Source organism: Monodon monoceros, unplaced genomic scaffold, assembly GCF_005190385.1.
Source record: "Monodon monoceros isolate NGI ecotype Baffin Bay Population unplaced genomic scaffold, NGI_Narwhal_1 Super_Scaffold_6, whole genome shotgun sequence".
Taxonomy (NCBI): domain Eukaryota; kingdom Metazoa; phylum Chordata; class Mammalia; order Artiodactyla; family Monodontidae; genus Monodon; species Monodon monoceros.
Window position 1 is genome coordinate 39,133,271 of NW_021703783.1, and position 23,515 is coordinate 39,156,785.

At 38.2% G+C, this 23,515-nt stretch overlaps 1 protein-coding gene across 4 annotated transcripts in view; it reads right to left on the reverse strand.

The window, feature by feature from the left end:
* Positions 1-23,515, reverse strand: part of TFCP2 (transcription factor CP2) — a 51,431-nt gene that overhangs the window by 7,231 nt on the left and 20,685 nt on the right. For all 4 annotated transcript variants that reach the window (XR_003791075.1, XM_029205028.1, XM_029205027.1 and 1 more), the window contains exons 2-10: positions 9,473-9,624; positions 8,851-8,927; positions 7,839-7,944; positions 5,428-5,534; positions 4,243-4,395; positions 3,411-3,521; positions 2,438-2,526; positions 510-558; positions 31-124 (exon numbers count right to left, since the gene is read on the reverse strand). Coding sequence is in view for 3 of the 4 variants with exons in the window: in XM_029205028.1 (XP_029060861.1) it covers positions 31-124; positions 510-558; positions 2,438-2,526; positions 3,411-3,521; positions 4,243-4,395; positions 5,428-5,534; positions 7,839-7,944; positions 8,851-8,927; positions 9,473-9,624 (938 nt within the window). In the remaining variant the exon portion in view is untranslated. The remainder of the gene's footprint in view (positions 1-30; positions 125-509; positions 559-2,437; positions 2,527-3,410; positions 3,522-4,242; positions 4,396-5,427; positions 5,535-7,838; positions 7,945-8,850; positions 8,928-9,472; positions 9,625-23,515) is intronic.

Consider the following 23,515-nt stretch of genomic DNA (forward strand, 5'->3'; position numbering starts at 1 on the left):
GGGGAAAACAAAAGGACAAGCAAATTTAACCTGAGAAGTTTGTAAAAAGCCTTGTGAATGTGGAAAAACGGTTTCGATGCAACCACTGCTGAGCCTCCTGAGGTGTGGTTGTTGGCAAGAGGTTCTGAAAGAGGGAAAGCATTTTTTTTTGTAACTAAATAGACTCAACTTTAAAAAGGTAAACGTTACATCATTAGGTAACAACAGCCAAATACACCCACATTCAGACAGGCTGAGTTTGCTTGGAAGTTGTTTATACATCAGTCTTCTTTCTCTAACCATGCAAGATATCCATGGAATTCCATCCTTATCTTCCCCACTAGACTGAAAGTTCCTTAAATACAGCACAGTATCTGGTTCAGGCCAAAATTCAATAAATGTTTGCTTAGTGAATGAATAATACTCCCTAAAAGTTGGGCATTTCTACTGAATCACACAGTCACCAAAGTATTATCAGACATCAGACTATTAGACTATAATAACTGACATTTATATAACTTTAGACTTACATCTGTGACTGGAGGGGGTGGCTCTGGCTGGTGGTTTGGTGAACCATTTCTAAAGAAACATTTAAAATGAAAGGATGAGTTCATGACACATACTAGGGTTCATCGCCTCATTCTTCATCATCGTAAGTCTTAAGCTAGAGATTTAAGGGAATCTGTGCTATCTCATAAAACATTCTTACTCTTGGATCCAATACTTCTATTATCTATTATTTTAGCATAAAGACTTTTGTGTGTTGGGGGGGGTGGTAGCAGCAGAAACTATGTCATTTTTTATTATTGAAGAAATTGAAAAAAATACCAAAATTCCAGTAAGTTGGGACTGATTAGATAAATTATGGCATAAACAATACTTAACATAAGCTTATTAGAATGTAAACTAAAAATATCAGAATATAAAAGTAATCAATATATTACTACTGTATGAAGTATAAATATACACACAGATACAGGAAAAAATCAGAATAAATAGTATACAATGCAATGTGATCACATACTTTTATAATAAAAAACACAATAATTATTTTTAAAATAGCTTCAAAAATTAGTGCTAATTTGTGATCCAAGGGTTATCTCCACAGCCTTGATCTTCCCCTATACTTCCTTTTGCTCTACAGATTGTCTCTCTTCCCTAATGATTACTTCTTTTATGGGAGAAAAATTTGAGCCTAATAATGAACTACATGACAGAAGAAGATTTTAAAACTCTCATTCTATATAATATTTTAAATTGCCTATAAGTAGACTGCATAATCCATAGTTTGGTAACAGATTTTTCTTTCAAAAAGGATCTTTTTCTTCTTCTTTTTTTTTATTTTGGCCTTAGCTGCAAAATTCAAATTCAGTTATCAAATTTAGTAATTAACTTATCTCAGGGCTCTAGTTATCTATTTTTCCTACAATTTCTACCTAGTTTTATTCTTAACTGTTACATTTTGAATATTTAAGCTACTTTTTTTTTTTTTTTTTTGGCCGCACTACATGGGCTGTGGGATTCTAGTTCCCGATCAGGGATTGAACCCGTGCCCCTGCGGTGGAAGCACAGAGTCCCAGCCACTGGACCGCCAGAGACTTCCCTAAACAACCTTAATTAAATACTTTCAGAAGTAGGATGAACATAGAGCCTAAATAAATTCAAAAACGAACATCACAACCAAACAATATACTCACACATTTCACAACCTAACTATTTCAAATTTCAATATGACCTATGTAGAATATGTGTTAAATGCTGGAACTATAAGACAACTTTCTTTAACTGGAGTAGGCGTCTATACCAACTTTCAATTATCTCTGATGGTAAAACACAGTAAGACTAAATGCGTCCCATAGATAATTCCCAAACTTCATTTTGGCTCTCATCTTCACCTTCTTCCCCCAATTATCAAAGATTCATAATAATTAGGTGTTGGGATCATTCTTAATAAGTAACCAAACAGATTTTACTGTTTGCACAACTGTGTTTCAATTCCCAACGACCACTCTGATCAGGAAGTGAAATAACTTTAAGAGAAGCAGTAAGAGGGAGAAGGGAAAAACCCAGAAAATCCATTCCCTGAATCACTAAAAACTGACCATAAATGCTGTTTCCTAATAGTGGGGAAAAGGGAATTCCCTGGAGGTCCAGAGGTTAGGACTCTGCGCTCTCACTGCCGAGGGCCGTAAGGGCAATGAAAAACTAAATCCCATAAGCCTTGTGGCGTGGCCAAAAAAAATGAAATAAAATAAAATAAATAAATAATAGGGGGGAAAAAAGGCTACATAAAACTCTTTCAGTCTCTTTTGAAGATAACCCAAACCTCAGTTAATATATAAGTCCATCAAAGACTGACCAAATAGAAGGTCTTATTGATTTGGAAAGATTTTGTTTATGGAGACATAACAAAAGAATACATATTTAGGACAAACACAAGCCAATTTCCCAGACTTACCCTTCCCCAAGAGAAAAATTGTTATGGGAACTGTTGAAGCCAGGTGATGGGGAATTATTGACATATGTGATCTCGGGCCATGGAGAACACTAAAAACAAAGGACAACTTAGACACAGAAAGTACATTTGACTCTTTCTGTGTCAAAATTCCACAAAGATGTACTACTGTTACTCAAATGGCACGTCTTTTTTTTTTTTTTTTTTTAATTTTATTGGAGTATAGTTGATTTACAATGTTGTATTAGTTTCAGGTATACAGCAAAGTGAATCAGTTATACATATATATATATCCACTCTTTTTAAGATTCTTTTCCCATATAGGCCATTACAGAATACTGAGTAGAGTTCCCTGTGCTATACAGTAGGTCCTTATTAGTTATCTATTTTTTATACAGTAGTGTGTATATGTCAATCCCAGTCTCCCAATTTATCCTTCCCCCAGCTTACCCCCTGGTAACCATAAGTTTGTTTTCTACATTTGTAACTCTATTTCTGTTTTGTAGACAAGTTCATCTGTCGAATAGCACATCTTGATTAGTAAATCTTAATTCCTCAGAGGCCCGCACAACTAAGAGGACAAGTAAGTTTTGACCAGACTGGAAGTGATGTTTCTTTTTTTTTAAAATTGACATGAACATTGTATTAGTTTTAGGTATACAACATAATGATATATGTATACAGTTGACCCTTGAACAACGCAGGTATTAGGAGCACCGTCTCCCCCTCCACAGTCAGAAATCCGGGTATAACTTGACAGTCAGCCCTTTGTATCTGCATCCTTGGATTCAACGAACTGCAAACCATGTAGTACTGTAGTATATATTTAGTGGGAAAAAAAATCTATGTATAAATGAACCCATGCAGTTCAAACCTGTGTTGTTCAAGGGTCAACTGTATATTGCAAAATAATTGTATTTTTCTTTTAAGAGTAAAAAGTACTGATTGAAATTGTCACCAAAAGAAATCCTTTTACCTCTGTGAGTATAGTTGTCTCATAGGAAGGTTGATATTTCTCCTTCTCATGAGGCGTTCGTTTCTCCATTTTCTCCCTATCTGTTTTTTGTTTTCTGTCTGCACCTTTGGGCTAAAATGAGAAATATTTTGTTTCAAACTCACATACTCACCCTTTGACTCAACAATATTACTTCTACGAACTTAAAATAGTCACATGTGAAACAAAAAGGTATGTACAATGAGGTAAAGACAAGATCCATCATTACATCTAAGTCTGAAAATAGGATATTTAAATATGTGATGGAGTTGAAAAAGAATGAGAGATCTATAGCTACAGACGTGGAAACATCTCTAAAGCACATAGTTAACTGAAAAAAACAAGCTTCAAAACAATTCATATAATCCCATTTATGTTTCAAAGAAAAGAAAATATGTGTATATCTAGGTACCTGTGTATATAAGAGCACAGAAGGGAACTAGAAAGATACATATGAAATTATTGACAGTGGTCACCTCTGGGGAGAGGTTGGGGAGTCAGGGTAAGAGTGGTAAAGGGGGACTTCAGTGTCATGCTCTGAATACTGCTGTATTAATGAATCTTTCGCAATGAGAAGGTATTTATCCATATGATATCCATATGATCCCTTTTCCAAGTTCCCCTTCTCCCATGACCATCCCTATTTAAATTTCTTTACCGGGCATATCAGTAATTATTTCAATAACTCTAATTTAGGCTGAGCTTTCCTAGTTTTTGAAGATGGGACAAGCTGACTTTCTCACTTGGTGACTAATGTTGCAAATGAAAGACGAGAAGAGAAAGTTCCAAGGGCCAGCACAGCGCCCAGGAGTACCTTGAAGACTTTGATCTGGCAGCTGGCTGAGTGTAAGTGCTCAGTATATTCCCCGTTCTCATTCTCCTTGAAGGTATCGATTTGTACTCGAAATGGCACTCCCTTCTCTCCACCATGTTTCCTCATAGTGAACTCTGTGCTAATGCAATGCACCTGAAAAGAATACAACATCCAGCCAGGTTTCAGTACTGTTAGCTAGCCAAACCAGTCAGCAACATTTTTGGGGCAACTACTAACAGCAAAACCTTTAAACACCTACAAAAAAAACTTTTCCTCTCTTTTTGATCATGAAGAATTCACACTCTCATGAGGAAATGAGGAAAACTTAAACGATTTACAAGTGCAAACAAAGTAAATGTACAGATCTAATGTTAACAAAAAGCTACTGTGAGGAATTCATTAATCGTTTCAGAAAAGACAGAGTTAACATAAAAGAGAAATGGTTTCTGTTAGTAAAACTTTCCTGAACTTTAAGGTAGATTTTAGAAAGCACAGGCACCATCCATGCTGGGAACACAGTAAATATGAAAGCTCACAAGCAATAGGAAGAAAAAGGTTTGCTAGGCTACTGCATGAAGTCCAAGATCTTGGTAATCTTAATAGTGGAATCTTGGTTGACCAAATACTAGCTTGGGTAAGTTATTTTCTCTAAGCCTCAAGGACTATTCTTACAACACAGGATTATTTTTGAAAGTCTTAAGTAAAATCATGTATAAAAAGTATTTACTTAACACAGTGACTACCTGATGAGAAGTGCTCAAACTACTGGTTATCATACAAATAAACTCTAACAAATAAGACTTTTCAAGCAATCTACCCAAAGGACATAATCAGATATGCAAATCAAATTCTAAGTATAAAGATGTTCTAAATAACTTCTTGGATAATAGTGAAAAATTAGAACATTCTCAAAGCTAAATAATTGTTAGGTAAGTACATCCAAAGAATAAAATATTATGCAACCACTAGCAAGTATTTTTGAGAGAAACAAATAAATAAATTGGGGAAATTAGAAGAGCAATTCAGAAACTCCTCATTGCTTTCAGGCACATGTCGAGTAAGTCTGCACTTGTTGAGAGATTCAACCCTGTAAAGATTTCAAATTCAACATGTTTTATCCTTTAAGAACCAAACTGGTAGTAAGAGATCCTCTTCAAAACTGGAGCCCTATCTGCAGTGTCTTACCTGAATGAACACAGATGTCCTCTTTGCAGGGTCCCACAGGAACTCCACTGTATTTAGTTGGTTTGGATTAGCCCTAGGATCGATTATACCCACAGACATTGGGATATCTGAGAAACAAACGGTTATCATTGAACAATTCTGAGTGCTACTGGGTTTAAATAAGAAAGCACCGATTCTTACATTATTGGTCCCTAGTTACCAAGATTTTTGTGTATCATACCTTAAACCTTTTTTTGCCAATAAAAAGAGTTTGATTAGACCTAAAATTGACCTAAATACTTTCCTTTTAGGTATCTTTTTTCCATTTAAAAAAGTTTTTACAATAAGACAATTTAAAAGTAGTTTCCTTTTAATGTGCCAAAATTCTATTTAAAGATGGATTTAGTCTACACACTGGCTCTAGTGTCATGAAAAATTTAATTCACAATCTGTTTCACTAACAGTTTTAAGGTTAGTATTACTGCTAGAAGTAAACTAAGAGGATTGTCATAGAAGGATAAAGCAGAGTGTCTGAATAAAGGCAGAAAGTGTTGTATCACAAATATAAGTGGGGAAAATTTAACGTAACAATTGATGCTGACTTATGAAGTCATCAAAGAATCCTATAACAGAGTGACACATCTTATTCTCAGGAGGGAAGAAAAATGAATGGGCTTTAGAACTTTGCTTTCCATTCTATATGGCATATATTTAAATACCATTCCCTGACTTCTATTAATATTCAAACTGGGGGATAAGGCCAGGCTGATATTTATTATCATAACTATGCTATAAGTTTTCTACTGTTTTAGTTATCAATGATTCAAACAAGAAAGCATTAAGTGGGTTCCACTCCACAGCATTAGCTATGTTGGATTTATCCTAAAGCCAGTTTATCAAATATATATCAAGATATCTGTAGGAGAACCAGTGTTTTCTCAGATAAAAATAGTAGTACTTAGATTTGTTTAACAACTATGCTTACCAATAGGAGATGACAACCAATAAGAGATCAAAGACACAGATGCCAGAATTAAAAGTACATTCATGAAGAGAGGCTGCATGTGTGTTTGTAAAGATCCTTCCCTTTAGGATTTAAGAAAAAAAAATTCTTTTTTGTTTCATTCACTAGTTTGTTGTATTTTTTAGATTCCACATATAAGTGATATCATACAGCATTTGTCGTTCCCTATCTGACTTTTCACTTAGCATAATGACCTCCAAGTCCATCCATGTCGCTGCAAATGGTAAAATTTCGTTCTTTTTTATGGCTAATATTCCATTGTGTGTATATGTGTGTATAAATATATATATGTATGTAAGTGTGTGTGTATGTGTATATATATATCTCACATCTTTTTTATACATTTATCTGTTGATGGACACTTAGGTTGCTTCCATATCTTGGCAACTGTAAATAATGCTGCTATGAACACTGGGGTGCATGTATCTTTTTTTTTGCGGTACGCGGGCCTCTCACTGTTGTGGCCTCTCCTGTTGCGGAGCACAGGCTCCGGACACACAGGCTCAGCGGCCATGGCTCACGGGCCCAGCCGCTCTGCGGCATGTGGGATCTTCCTGGACCAGGGCACGAACCCGTATCCCCTGCATCATTAGGCGGACTCTCAACCACTGCGCCACCAGGGAAGCCCCTGCATGTATCTTTCTGAATTGTTTTTGTTTCTTTTGGATATATACCCAGGAGTGGAATTGCTGGGTCATATGGTAGTTCTATTTTTAGTTTTTTGAGAAACCTCCATACTGTTTTCCATAGTGGCCGTACCAACTTACATTCCCACAACAGTGCACAAGGGTTCCCAAAAAGAAGGAAATCGTGGCACATGCTACTATATGTATGAATCTTGAGGATTATGGTAACTGAAATAACCCAATCACAAAAAAGACAAACACTGAATGATTTCACTTATCTGAGGCACCTACAGTAGTCACATTGATACAGACAAAAAGTAGAATGGTGGTTACCAGGGACTGGGGAGCGGAGGGAATGGGAAGTTATTGTTTCATGGGTACAGAGTTTCAGTTTTGCAAGATGAAAAAAGTTCTAGAGATGGATGGTAGTGACGGTTGCACAACGATGTGAGTGTACTTAATGCAACTGAAATGTACACTTAAAAATGGCTAAAATGGTAAATTTTATGTTATGTATATTTTACCACAACTAAATTTAAAAAACAAAAACTTACCCTCAAGTTATGGATGCAACTGTTACAGAACTGAAGTGTCTACACTTTCAACTTCAGTTTTGGAATCATTATATCAGTAATTTCTTATGCTTAATCAATAACCACTTCTAGGTTCATGTTAACTGAGCCCCTGAAGCATTTTGAATCAAAGTAAACATCAAGGAAAGAAAACCAATTCTCAGACCATAGTTATAGGCATTTCCTGGGCAATAGATTCTCTTAACTTACCTATGTCAAGAATTCTATCTCCAGGTCGGTTCCACCTCCAGCCCTCCAGCTGCTGATGTTCAGTGTATTGTAGCCGTCTGTCATGGAACACGACACGGAATATACTCTAAAAGGAAGCAACAAAATCAAATGTTAACAGGATCCCTTAAAAATCAGTGCTGACAAAGGAAAACTAGCAGGAGTCACCCCCAGTTGGTTTCCAGACACAACTTAAAATTATTTTTCTTGAGACCTGTTTTACTCTAAAAACCCATACCATACTGTATTTCAAGGCAAACTTTATAACTGCTCAAATATAATCTATATTATAGTTAACTAGTACCATATTTAAAACTTGGCTTAAACATCAGCCCTGATTGGTAACTAGGCATAAAGGACTCCACTGGAAGCATTTCTACATGCCTCTACTGTTACCGTGTAACATCTGGCTCAGCTCTTCAGATACATATGAAAATCTCACCAAGTCCTCTGCTTGCTAACCCACCATACGACCTGTAAACATTGAGGGTAGGTAGGGGCTGTTTCCACCAACTTTCCTTTTGTGGAAGTGCCTATTACTATCCCTCTCATCATCTCCTACAGCAGCTGACCAAACTCCTCTGTCTCAGTTATACTGTGACTTCATCACTGTCAGTCCAGATTAAGAAAACTGCTATTCATCAACAGTAGCTTCTGGGTTCTTTGCTACTAGACCACGTATCCAAAGAGACACTGGAACTTCTCGAAAGATCTCAAAGAGGTGACTTTATTCCACCCAAAAAGAACTTCAATGAGCCATGAGACTCTCCTGACATGGAGTGCTAAGCTTTCGTTTCTGCAGCTCTGAAAAATCCATGTGAACAGGTGGGCTCACTCTGACCCCAAAGAAGTAACACAGCAGTTTACCACTCTGCTAGCAAACTGTAGCAGGTAAGAGCTGCCACCAAGCCCTCTATGAAAGAAAAAATACTAATCCAAAAAGGGTCAGTAAAAGGATATTATGGAGAGGAATGATTTACTTGTTTTCTTTTACCTTCACCAACTTGCCATTAATTTCTGGAAGTTCTCCAAGTTTCCTATTGTCTAGCATTCGGATTTCATAAGACTGGCCTAGAACAAAAAGTAACTACATATTATATTCATCATAAATTAACTTCCCAAGATTCAGAAAGAATGAAATTCAGTTGGCTGAATATACAAGAGTATATAACATTATTAGTATTAGTAACAACCATAATCCTTTACTTTATGCTAGGCACAGTGCTAAGTGTTTTCATAAATTATATCATTTAACTGATACAATTCTCTAAGGTATTATCAATTCCAGTTTCACATATAAGGAAATTGAAACACAGAATTTAATCAACTTGTCCAAGGCCACACAACTGGTAAATAACAGAGCTGGATACAGTAATACTTCTCAGACAGTGACCACTGGGGATGTCCAGGGAACATGGATTAGAAAGAGGGAGACTGGAACTAAAAATGGACAGGTAGACAAAAGAAACCAGTAATATATATCAAATACGACACTGAGGCTTTGACTTTAACAGGTCACACTAGAAAGATGTACTTTTTACATATAAGTGTACCTAATTAAATACCATGAATCCAGCAGGTGTGCAGTAATACTAATGAATAACACCATATCTAACCTTGATTGAGATATGTCAGGGTTTCATCATGGAGTTTCACTGCTGGAGAGGTGGCAGCACAAAGCACATATTGAAAAGGGAGGATTTTATTCTCATTATCTGGAGGCAAACTTGACTCTTCTTGCTTAAAAATGGGCAATGCTAGGACATCACTGAAATAAAACAAACAAATGACTTACTTTAACATCTGACAATGGTGTAAGAGCCGATTTATTAATGAAACCATTTAACTGCAATTCGCTTTGGAAAACCATAAACATGACACACCTTGGAGAAGTTTCTTCCTAACCATTCAGATTACCTGCTGTAATATCCCTCTGACCACAACAATGTGGGCAATGACAGACATTCACTACTAAAACCACTTAAGTGTCCAAAGAGAGTGTTTCTAGGAATCATAGACAGGAGCTCCTAAAAGGGCTCTGAAAATTGTATGCAGAGTTCCCAGATGTCAATTTACGACACTCAGTAATGTATTTGTTCCCAGAAAGGTACCAACTGCAGAATCTTTATAACCACATCAGCTCATCTACTCTAAGGATTAAAACAATAACCCAAATTCCAAGAAACCACATGAAAAGCACAAATCAATGACCAGTATATATTTCAAGGTCAGTTTACATTCTGTGGAATACAACTAATATTGATATATCCCTACCAGCTATCTCCTCCAAGAAAAAGCTTCTTATACTTCTCAGTTTATCTAAACTTGCAAACCAAAGAGACACATCCAATGAATTCTAATATGTTGCTCATTCTTATGTACTGGACCAAGTTTGAATCCTAGCTTTCAGTCTCTAGAACCTTTGGGCAAATCTTGGGCAAGCTCTCTTAAGTCTTCATTCCTTCATCTATAAAATGGGAACCACATTTGCTGCAAAGAGTAAATATATGAGAAAATATTTCAGAAACAATAAGGGGTTAAAATGGATGGAAAAGATTAGAAATAATTTCCCCTCAGGGAGAGATATACCATGTTCTTGGATTGGAAGAATCAACATTGTGAAAATGACTATACTACCCAAAGCAATCTACAGATTCAATGCAATCCCTATCAAACCACCAATGGCATTTTTCACAGAACTAGAACAAAAAATTTCGCAATTTGTACGGAAACACAAAAGACCCCGAATAGCCAAAGCAATCTTGAGAAAGAAAAATGGAGCTGGAGAAATCAGGCTCCCTGACTTCAGACTATACTACAAAGCTACAGTAATCAAGACAGTATGGTACTGGCACAAAAACAGAAATATAGATCAATGGAACAGGATAGAAAGCCCAGAGATAAACCCACACACATATGGTCACCTTTTTTTTTTTTTTTTTTGCGGTACGTGGGCCTCTCACTGCCGTGGCCTCTCCCGTTGCGGAGCACAGGCTCCGGATGCGCAGGCTCAGCGGCCATGGCTCACGGACCCAGCCGCTCCGCAGCATGTGGGATCTTCCCGGACCAGGGCACGAACCCGTGTCACCTGCATCGGCAGACGGACTATCAACCACTGCACCACCAGAGAAGCCCTGGTCACATTATTTTTGATAAAGGAGGCAAGAATATACAATGGAGAAAAGACAGCCTCTTCAATAAGTGGTGCTGGGAAAACTGGACACCTACATGTAAAAGAATGAAATTATAACACTCCCTAACACCATACACAAAAATAAACTCAAAATGGATTAAAGGCCTAAATGTAAGGCCAGACACTATCAAACTCTTAGAGGGAATCACAGGCAGAACACTCTATGACAGAAATCACAGCAAGATCCTTTTTGACCCACCTCCCAGAGTAATGGAAATAAAAACAAAAACAACAAATGGGACCTAATGAAACTTAAAAGCTTTTGCACAGCAAAGGAAACCATAAACAAGACGAAAAGACAACCCTCAGAATGGGAGAAGATATTTGCAAATGAAGCAACTGACAAAGGATTAATCTTCAAAATTTACAAGCAGCTCATGCAGCTCAATATCAAAAAACCAAACAACCCAATCCAAAAATGAGCAGAAGACCTGAACAGACACTTCTCCAAAGAAGATAATACAGATGGCCACTAAACACATGAAAGAATGCTCAACATCACTAATCATTAGAGAAATGCAAATCAAAACTACAATAAGGTATCACCTCACACCAGTCAGAATAGCCATCATCAAAAAATCTACAAACAGTAAATGCTGGAGAGGGTGTGGAGAAAAGGGAACCCTCTTGCACTGCTGGTGGGAAGGTAAACTGATACAGCCACTATGGAGAACAGTATGGAGGTTCCTTTAAAAACTAAAAATAGAACTACCATATGACCCAGCAGTCCCACTGCTGGGCATATACCCTGAGAAAACCATAATTCAAAAAGAGTCATGTACCACAGTGTTCACTGCAGCTCTATTTACAGTGGCCAGGACATGGAAGCAACCTAAGTGTCCATCGACAGATGAATGGATAAATAAGATGTGGCATATATATACAATGGAATATTACTCAGCCATAAAAAGAAACAAAATTGAGATTTGTAGTGAGGTGGATGGACCTAGAGTCTATCATACAGAGTTAAGTAATTCAGAAAGAGAAAAACAAATACCGTATGCTAACACATATATATGGAATCCAAAAAAAAAAAAAAAGGTTATGAAGAACCTAGGGGCAGGACAGGAATAAAGACGCAGATGTAGAGAATGGACTTGAGGACACGGGGAGGAGGAAGGGTAAGCTGGAACGAAGTGAGAGAGTGGCATGGACTTATATATACTACCAAATGTAAAACAGATAGTGGGAAGCAGTTGCATAGCACAGGGAGATCAGCTTGGTGCTTTGTGACCACCTAGAGGGGTGGGATAGGGAGGGTGGGAGGGAGACGCAAGAGGGAGGAGATATGGGGATATATGTATATGTATAACTGATTCACTTTGTTATACAGCAGAAACTAACACACCATTGTAAAGCAATTATACTGCAATAAAGATGTTAAAAAAAAATTTGTTTTCCCCCTCAGAAGTCCTAGCCATGGTTAGTGAGAAAGAATATTCTGGGCCTTGGAGACCAACTGTTGTGATCAGCATTCAGTCCAGATCAAACTTTAAAAGGATCTTAAGAGCTGTACCAAATTAAAGAGTATTTCAAATTATCTCAAGACATGCCATGAAATTCTCAAAATGAAATGTATTTTAATTTAAAAAATATGTACATATACTCACTAGAACAGTTAAAATGAAAAAGAATGACAACCCAAATATTGGCAAGGCTGTAGACTAACTAGGACTCTCATACTTTGCCAGTAGGAATGTAAAATGATACAACCACTTTAGAAAAAGGATAGGCAGTCTCTTACAAGAGTAAACATGCATGTGCCCCTTGATCCAGCAATTCTACTCATATGTATTTACCCAAGAGAAATGAAAATATAAGACCAACCACAGACTTATACATGAATGTCCATAGCATAAAAGCAAAAACTGGAAAGAATCCAAATGTTCATAATTAAGAAAATGGATTACAAACTATGGTATACTCATACAATGGAATACTACTCAGCAAAACAAGGAATGCAACAAAATGGATGAATCTCACAGACATGATACTGAACAAAAGAAGCCAGAAAAAAAGAATATATCATGCATGATCCCATTTACATGATGTTCTAAAACAGGCAAAATTAAAGAGAACAGTGGCTTGCTAGCAGGGTGGGGACTGACTTGGAAGGTATACAGGGAACTTCCTGGGGAGAGAAAAGTGTTCTATATTATGTTTAGATGTGTGTGGGTTACATGGTTGTAACTGTACAGCTGAAATTTGTGCATTTCAATCCATATAAATTTTACCTAAAAGAAAAAAATAAATTATTGACTGGAGGATGGGAAATGGTATAAATGATAAAAGAGTAGTAACGTTGTAATTTTTAAAGCTGGGGGATAGGTACAAGAGGGTTCATTACACTGTTTTGTTTATATATGTTTCAAATTTTCTACAATGAAGTTTTTTTTTTTAAATAGAAAAAATATGTATAGGCCACAGTGTACTTCCAGGTATAAAAGAAAGGCAACAGATACATAACATAAAAAAACCAATTGAGATTCTAAAGGGTTAGAGGTCAGGGATCCAGTGATTCCTGTCAACATTCCCCACAATCAAAATGAAATACACTCAAACCTTTACCTGTAATTTAAATATTATGCTTATACTGTAAAACAAAGAGATCAAAATCAATTTTACTATCTACAGATGGAAAGGCATTCTTTATATGCACCTATATCCCTCAGCGGTCTACATTATCCCCAAACATTAGATTATAAGGTTATTACATTCAGGCAAAAACAACAATTAATAGAAAAGTGACTGCAATCATATGAATCATATATATAAGATTATAAATTCTTACTGGAATATAAAACAAGCAGCAAATGTTCTCATTATTGACCTAAGAATACACATAGGTACAATAAAAATTTAATGGCATGAATGTAAAAAAAAAAAAAAGGGAGGGTTAGAAAAAAAGAAATTTCTCTTTCTGCTGATGTCTAAATAGCAAAGACATGTTATGAGTTGAATCCAGTCAGCAGAGATACAAACCAGTGTTTATGAAACACAGGTTTCTTGTTGCTAAAAAGTATTTCAAAGGCAAGAAAAACAAAGGGTGCTTTTCCTCTTCCTTAGGCCTGAAGGTGTGTGTGTTTTGCTTACAGGGGTGGGGTTAAGAGTGGAGAAGGTGGGGGATCCTTCTTTCTGTCCATATTAATTTGTCAGGCGAAACATACTATTGTTCCCTTGAGATTATACAAAACTGTAGAAGCACTGGGGTTTCTAAAAAAGTACTGTCCCAGTTCTTCCTCTTCTCAAAATCAGGAAGCTGCCACTGCTCCCACAGCAAACAGTATAGAAAATAAAGCAAAACACTACAAAATTAAACGTGAATTAGTCTTTAGGAGACTTTGTTGCCTTATCATCCTCAAATGCACCATATCTGATAATTCCTTGAAAGATTAGTGGCTATTACCAGGAATCAAGGCAAACTGGATTTTGCAACATAGCAACAGCTGAAACATTATGAATGTAGGGGTTTTTCTTCTTCTCAAGTATCAGTGCCTAGTAAGGTTAATATATAACAACAGTTCCCAGTCTTCTCAATATAATATGGCATTACACCTAACCCCTCACGACTAAGCAAAGGACTGTCACTTGAGGCCGGAATTCTAAAATTGATTCTAAAAGTTACCCCTAAAATTACCTCAAAACAGCACAGCCAACCGAAATACACAAAACTGTGTTATCTCATGAGAGATTTTAAAATCTAAAATGCTCAAATATATTTGAATTACTCATGTTCCCACCACACTGTGTTGCTTTCACTCTGCTGCAGGAGCAAGAATACCACTCAGTTCCACATCCCCAGAGGTGGAGGCTAAAGGTCACTGGCAAACCCAGCTCTAGGCCCCTGTTTACAACAAAACTATAACAAACAAATTCAGCGAGAAACAATTGTAGAAATACAGAAGGCTGCTCCTTCTCAGACATAAATTGAGTACAGATTTGGAAAACCAACTCTAGTGGACTCTAAGTAGTTGCTACCAATGTATAATTCGGCATTTTATTATATTCTTTGATTGCCTCATATACTTAATTCATTCCAATGAAACATGAGCTATTTAAAGGGAGTAACTTCTCTTTTGTGTGTTTAGTAAATACGTGTTGACATGATTTATATTTTTATTTGTTCCTCCAGAATATTCAGCCCTAATACATTTTTTTAAAATAACTTTATTTATTTATTTTTGGCTGCATTGGGTCTTCATTGCTGCACACAGGCTTTCTCTAGTTGCAGTGAGCGGGGGCCGCTCTTTGTTGCATGCGTGGACTTCTCATTGCAGTGGCTTCTCGTTGCGGAGCATGGGCTCTAGGCACACGGGCTCAGTAGTTGTGGCTCGCAGGCTCTAGAGCGCAGGTTCAGTAGTTGTGGTGCAGGGGCTTAGCTGCTCCACGGCATGGGGGATCTTCCCGGACCAGGGCTCAAAACCGTGCCCCCTGCATTGGCAGGCGGATTCCCAACTACTGCACCACCAGGGAAGTCCAGCCCTAATACATTTTAATCATTTTCGAATTTTCAGCATCTCACAGTATCTCTGATCAAATGTAAGGATACAGAAATCTTACCCGTTAAAGATAAGTATATGTTAAAAATGTGCACTGCTAAGCAGAAATCCACACCTGAGAGTAGAGGCCTAGCAGAAAGCATCTGAGTGGAAGTAACTGAGGAACAGAAACAATATCAGGTATGATCTTTCCTGTACGTAACTGGGATTCCATGAAGAGCTGCTTCAGGGTCCTCTGAGGTATAAGTTACCCTGTGACATAAGACAGCCTCTTAATGGTCTCTACTAATGCACAGCTATGGTTTAACCTTCTCCCCCAGGCTTACCATCTCTTGAAACCCTCTTCTAGAGAGCCTGGAGTAAAGGGAGGGTGAGGTTTGATGAACTTTACCTTGAGTAAGAGGCAAACAGACAGATGTCCACAGCACCTAAGGAAATTAGAAACTAACTTGGGACAATAAGATGCCATGAACTTCTGGGCTTCCCTGATGGTGCAGTGGTTAAGAATCCGTCTGCCAATGCCGGGGACACGGGTTCGAGACCTGGTCTGGGAAGATCCCACGTGCCGCGGAGTAACTAAACCCATGTGCCATGAGCCTGTGCTCTAGAGCCTGCAAGCCACAGCTACTGAAGCCTGCACACCTAGAGCCCGTGCTCTACAGCAAAGCCACAGCAATGAGAAGCCCTCGCACCACAATGAAGAGTAGCCCCTGCTCGCTGCCAACTAGAGAAAGCCCACGCGTAGCAACAAAGACCCAATTCAGCCAAAAATAAATAAATAAATTTATTTTTTTAAAAAATGCCATGAACTTCTAACTTCCCTATTTATAACACTTATTTAGACTCCATCATTATGAAAATAAAACATGAAATAAAACATGTCAATATCCCTATGTTAGTTACAGAATGAAAAGGCAAGAACTGAAAAGACTACACCCTACACTGGGGTCAGCTTCAAAAGAAAAAAATATCCAGTAAATAATTGGTCATAACACTTTTAAAGAGGAGAGGACAGCAGACTGATTTCCTTGGATTTGTGGGAAGGATGGAAGGGCAGATCAGGGAGGACACCTGGCCAGGAGAGATAGCCCTGCAAGTTTTAACATGAAGCCAGTGAGATGCCCTAACTACCGAGTAATGGTGAAATTAACTGACTTTCTTGGTAGGAGCCCTCTGTCACAAAGTGGTAAAAGATTTTTGCTACCTGAACATCTGGTGAAAAATCTCATTCAACTAGAAAGCAGCATATATAGTAAAAAATTTGCCTTGCTAATTGTTCTATCACCCAGATGGCAGAATAAGTAGAATTATAATTCTGAACCTAAGTTTGACCAATCAACTTAGGTTCAGAAAGAGAAACTGATCAGAAAAGAGGAAGTGGTGAGAGCCTCAAAAGAAAGCAACCAAACCAGGTAGGCTGGAAGAAGAAGGAACACAGTGAGAGCAGGCTTCAAACAGTGAAGACAGGACTCAAGTTCAAGGTCTGAGATGGGAAAAAGTTCTCAAAAATGAAATCTGCCAATCCCACATTATCTGAGATAGAGGGAGAAAAGAAGGGAGGTATCTAAAGAGACTGGATGGAAAGGTCACCAATCAACTCAAGACTTAGAAGGACATGCACAAGAAAACTAAATATATAAAAGGAAAGAAACCATTTTTTAGAAAATGGCAACAATATATATAAGAAGCAAGCTTGAGCTGAAGCCCAGAATGTGCTGAGGCTTGCAAAACAGAGAAGGCACAGGTACACTCTTTGATGTAAATGGCATATTACTAATTAATATAAAGCAGAGACAGAAGAACATCTCAATTCCTGTTTTTTCTTCTATCTTTTCTGTAAAGAAAAACCATCTTGAGAATAGAAAAAGACCACCAAATATGGGATTAATAGATCATGATACATAAGACTATCAAAAAGTACCTGGAATGAAATTATATACCTGGATGAAATTATATACCAGGAGAATCAAAGAATGTGCAGATGAGATCCATTGGTGACACTCTGTGTGTAAACTCAGACAAATCTCATGATTCTGATAATGCCAAATATCATATTAGCTTTTTATGTCTATAGTAGCAATTTTCAAAATGAAAAAAGAGTATATTCTTCCTACCTTATACCAGAGCGATCTGATATGAAGTCCAAGGCAAGACTGCAGAAAAGGTTATTCAAAGAATAGTTCATGAGTTATTTAGGCAGGGCACCAAGAATCACTGGAAGCCATAACCAAACTATCTCATTTTCCTTTTTGAATATGGTTTGACCAGGGAATGCTATAAGCATAAATATATCTGGATTTCAGCAATGCATAAACCAGTCTCTCTTGAGATCCTTGTTGAAGGTGAAAAATATGAATTCTATAAGTTAAGTGGCTTTAAGATAACTACACAACTGCACCTAGAGTGCAGGTAAGTCTAGAAAAAGGTTTAGTGATATGCCACAGGACCCCAGAGAAACCTGTCCTCTGCAACATGTTTTAGAAATAAATGACTTCGATGAGGACACTAAAGAGGACGATGATCAAATATGCAAATGACAGGAATCTGGGATGGGAAAGCAATTTCATATATGATAGGATCAACTTTTAAAGTAATTCTAATTGGCTGGAATAGGAGGCTAAATCTAACAGGATAAAATGTAATAAGGATAAATATAAAGTCATGCACTTGGTACTAACAACAGCAACAACAAAATGGCCCAATATATGTGAGAAAGACCAGGACTTAAAAAAAAAAAATTATTTGTGAGACAAGCAATGTAACATGGCTGCCAAAAATGCTGATACCAGGTTTCATCAAAAGTGAAGTCTGAGGGGCTTTCCTGGTGGCGCAGTGGTTAAGAATCCGCCTGCCAATGCAGGGGACACAGGTTCGAGCCCTGCTCCGGGAAGATGCCACATGCCGCGAAGCAACTAAGCCCGTGCACCACGACTATGAGTCTGCATTCTAGAGTCCATGAGCCACAATTACTGAGCCTGCATGCCACAACTACTGAAGCCCATGCATCTAGAGCCCGTGCTCCACAAGAGAAGCCACCGCAATTAAAAGCCCACGCACCACAACAAAGAGTAGCCCCCACTCACCACAACTAGAGAGAAGCCCATGCACAGCAACAAAGCCCAATGTAGCCAAACATAAATTAATTAATTAATTTAAATAAAAAAGTTATAGGGCTTCCCTGGTGGCACAGTGGTTGAGAGTCCGCCTGCCAATGCAGGGGACACGGGTTCGTGCCCAAGTCCAGGAAGATCCCACACACCACGGAGCGGCTAGGCCTGTGAGCCATGGCCGCTGAGCCTGCGCGTCCGGAGCCTGTGCTCCGCAACGGGAGAGGCCACAACAGTGAGAGGCCCACATACCGCAAAAAAAAAAAGTTATAGATAAGATCCCCTTACAGAGCACAGAGCAACACTGTCATCTAAATTTCTATCTCTGCACAGCAACAAATCTTACTAAATTATTCTACAAACACCTAGTGTTTTCCTACATTCCAGTTCATTGTCCTTACAGTATTACTCATACTTGAGGAAGCATAAATGAATTATTTAAAAATAGTAAAGATTACGTAACTCAACAGGGCCTACTATGTTTATGGTAGGTGCTTTATACAACTCTACCCTGAGTAGCTTAACTCTACTCCCCTGGAACTTCAAACTTCAACTTCAAACCTGGAAAAGGGACTGTTCGGTATGACCTCCAAACACAAGGAAGCAGTAGATAAAAACAACACATCTGGATTTTATGCTGATGATGTCCTTGAAAGAGATACTGGTCATCTGACAGTCTTTCTTTATGAATACTGTTTCTGGAACTTTTTTCTAGATCTCAATACTGGGCTTAATGTTCTTTAAACACTTTAAGAAATGCTTCTAGGTATAAACCATTCTTCAGCAGTTAAGAGACCAGAAATTTGAATTGTTGTCATTTATTATGTACATCTCAAAGTTTACCCAAAAATGAAGCTAATTTCTTTTTTCCCTCCAAGTCTTTGTTGTTGTTGTTGTTGTTTTAAATATTTACTTGGCTGCACTGGGTCTTGGTTGTGGCACACGGGATCTTTTTAGTTGCAGCACGCGGGATCTGTAGTTGCAGAATGTGGGATCTAGTTCCCTGACCAGGGATCGAACCCGGGCCCCCTGCATTGGGAGTGTGGAGTCTTAGCAACTGGACCACCAGGGAAGTCCCCCTCCAAGTTCTTGAATCTCCCTCATTTCTACCATGCTGAATTATTTGCCAATTACCACTTATTTCCTTCTATAAGCAATGTTTTTTATTTTCCTTTAACTTAGAAAGTCACTAAAAACTTCTCATTTCAAATCTGTCTAGAAGCCTTACTTACTTTGGAAGCTGAAAAGTATCTGACCAATATCAGATACAAATTTACTTCCAGAGAGCTTGTGAGATATTAAAAGTTTAGTCAAAGCAACCTGAATCAGCAAAGCCCGACCTCAGGAGATTTGCCAGATATAGGCCTGCTTTCTGTTTTTTTCCAACATTACAGGATTAGCTCCTACAGCCTACAAATCTCATTAAAACACTGCTAATTGAAAACATCACCTGTGGCATCATTAGTACCAGGCTCTTTCATTAAATTTCTGAAATCACCGACTCTTCTCATTTAGGTGATGGATGACAACCATGGGTTCTATATTCCAGGGAATCTGGCAGTTTTGATATAAAAAAAATAGAGCTCCCATTTCAGTATTCAAAGATCTGATATCCAGCATCATATTATGACCTATCTGGGAAAACAACAATAGTTTTTTGTTTTTGTTTTCCTGTGACTAAGGGAAACCACGCTTAGCCCCTTATATTGCCGAACCTCAAAGCTTCTTTTCAGGTCCAAAATGTCTACCAGTTCTTTTGTTTTTGTTTGTGTTTTTGTCTTTGTTTTGCAGTTAAGCTTCCCTCCCTCTTCACTAGCAAGAATCACTCACCACCTTTGAGGTTCTTCTGCCTCGCTCATTCCATCCCTGCTACCAAGCCCAGCTAGCTAGCTTCAAAGCTGGACAATCGCCCTAGTCCCCCATTCCTCCCTGCAGTGAAAGACAAACACAGACATTTTTCTGTTTGTTAACGCTTTAACCACTAATGACTTTTGGGGAAATCCTAAAAGTATCAGAATACCAGTCCCATGAAATGGTAAAAAGACTTTAGCTATCCCCCTCCCCTTTATGCTCACAGTGGCAGGGCTTATGAAAATTTCTCCTCCTTCAGACCACATCTTTGAGGAAGGTCCTTTCTTCTAAAATGGCCAACATATTCCCTGGAGATGATGCAGTCAAAGCAGATCTGTTATTTGCTCCCTTCCTCTTGTAGAGAAGGCGGATAGGTAGGTAGGTAGATAGATGAATAAACAGATGATAGAGAATTAATTTGCATTTCTAAGGATATGCAGAGCAAAAGACACCCAGTTCACTAAGCTTCAACCCTTCTCAGGAATGATAAATAGCTTTTTATCATTATCCTCCAATCTACAGCCAGAGTAACCTTTAAAAATGTAAATCTAAAATGTCACTACTCTGTTTACAATGCTTCGGTGGCTTCCCAATGAAATCGTGATAAAGCACTAGCTCCTCAACACAGCACTCAAGGCCCTTCCAAACGACCCAGGTTACTCGTTCAGTCTCATCTCTCATTATACTCCCCACCTCTCTTTTCCCTCTTTAAAAGTTTCAGCTGACAAACTGTAGCTCTCTTCCCTTGCTCCTCTCCACTCCCACTCAACTACTACCATTGATTTTTTACACGTAAACTAGCACTTAATCCACACAATAACACTGTGGGGTAGGAGCAACTGTCTCCCCTCCTTATTTGCCAGTTGAAGAAACTGAGGATCAAGTAATTTGAGATGTTAAGTAATTTGCCCATGGTTAAACGGCTAGTAAATAGCAAATATAAATCCAAGTTTATTTATCCATTCACTCAATATTTTGTGTGCACTTATGGGCCTGGCACTGTTTTAGGCAGAGAGGAAACAGTAAACAAATTTTATCCAAGTTTTATCCTTCTTTATTATCACTCAATGCCTGGCATAAAGCAGCACCTGTTCAAAACATTATCCTGAGGAAAAAATGTGATCAAGAGCTCCTGTTCAACGCCCCGAAGATATTTCTAAAGGTGGTGCACGCTAATACTCCGCACATGGCTATCTGTGCAATTCATACGAACAGAACGATAGTGTCAATTAACTGATTTCACAAAAAGGGCTCAAAGCTTTTGCAATGGTTGATTCCTCTGTCCAGAAGCTGAACTTCCAGAATTCTGCCTGCCTGGCTCATTTTCATCCTTCAGGTCTCTGCTATACTGTCAGGTCTACACAGAGACATTCCTGGTCACTCTACCTAAAGCAGATTGTACGCATTTTCATCAGGGCACTTTTTTCTGAAATTTCCTTGTCTATATATCCGTCTATCTATCTGTTTTCTATCTATCTACCTACCTATCTATTTACTACTCCTCCCATAAGAATGCAAACTCCAAAGAGTGCAAGGACCTCACCTGTCTTGTCATCCTAGTATTAACAAAGCCTGGCCGTAGTAGGTACTCAATAAATACTGTTTAAATGATTACAACAACAGTAATAATAGGAATAGTAATAATCCCATTAGAAAATCCAGGTCTTTATAATTAGGTTACTCAGCAATGATTGGGTTATACTTGTGGATGAATAGTCCAGAAAATGCTGCTATCATTTATTATCAAATCTCTATTGAGCACTTGGCTGTCTACCACCCCTGTGAAGAGCTTCTGAGTATTTGTATGTTACTTACAACCGCCTCCCCACATACAATTTTACTAATTAAATCTCTCATACAATATTTCTAAGCATCTTTCACTACCAAACCTACAAACCTTGAAAGCATCTTTTCTTTTGCTCCTGATACAATGAACGCAAAATTCCTCCTCCTAGGAAAGGCTAATCCTTACCCACAGACTTACAATCCATGCATTCTCAATTCCCAAGAACTTTATTCCCTTGTTTGTCCCCATGCATGTACCATCAATCTCCCTTTATTGGATTATACCCATTAGCATATATTCACGTTTGAGTATCTCCCATCTTTAACAAAAAAAAAATCTTCTCACATCTCCCTTCAACTACTACTATACTTTGTATCTTTCATAACTAAAATTATCTATATGTATTCAGAGTGTCCATTTCCTCATCTCTGATTCATTCCTCAAACCATGACAGTTAGGTTTTCACTCCCCATGGAAAGTGCTTGTCTTAGTCACCAATGATTTCCATGTAGCCAAACTAAAAGTCACTTCTCTGGGCTCATCTTACTTCGACTCTCAGCAGCATTCAACATAGCTATAACTGGGACTTCCCCGGTGGTCCAGTGGGTAAGACTCCGAACTCCCAAGGCAGGGGGCCCAGATTCGATCCCTGGTCGCATGCCGCAACTAAGAAGTCCGCATGCCACAACTAAAGATCCCGCATGCCACGACGAAGATCCCGCGTGCCCAGCTAAGACCCGGTGCAGCCTAAATAAATATTAAAAAACAAAAACAAAAACCATAGCTGTAACTCCTACACTGGCTATTCTCCTCTCTGGCCTCCTGAATATCCTCTCCTAATTTTCTTCCTACCTCACCAGCAATGCCTCCTCAACTCCCTTGTGGCAACCCCTCTTCCTCCATAAAACCTCAGGACTTGATTTTGGCTCTTCTCTTTCTACACTCCCAGATGATCTCATTAATTCCCATACACTTAAATAATACCTTATTCTGATGACTCCCAAACATATCTACTAGGTCCAGACTTCTATTTTGAACTCCAAATTCCATATTTAAATACCTATCTAACATTGCCTCTTTGATGTCTCTCAAGGATATCAAATGGGCCAGGTCCAAAAGAGAACTCTCAATCCTCCTCCAAACCTGCTCAGCCTACCTCCCCTCCCCCCAGTCCTCCCACCCTTGTACTGGATGGCAAACGATTCATCAGAATGCTCAAACTA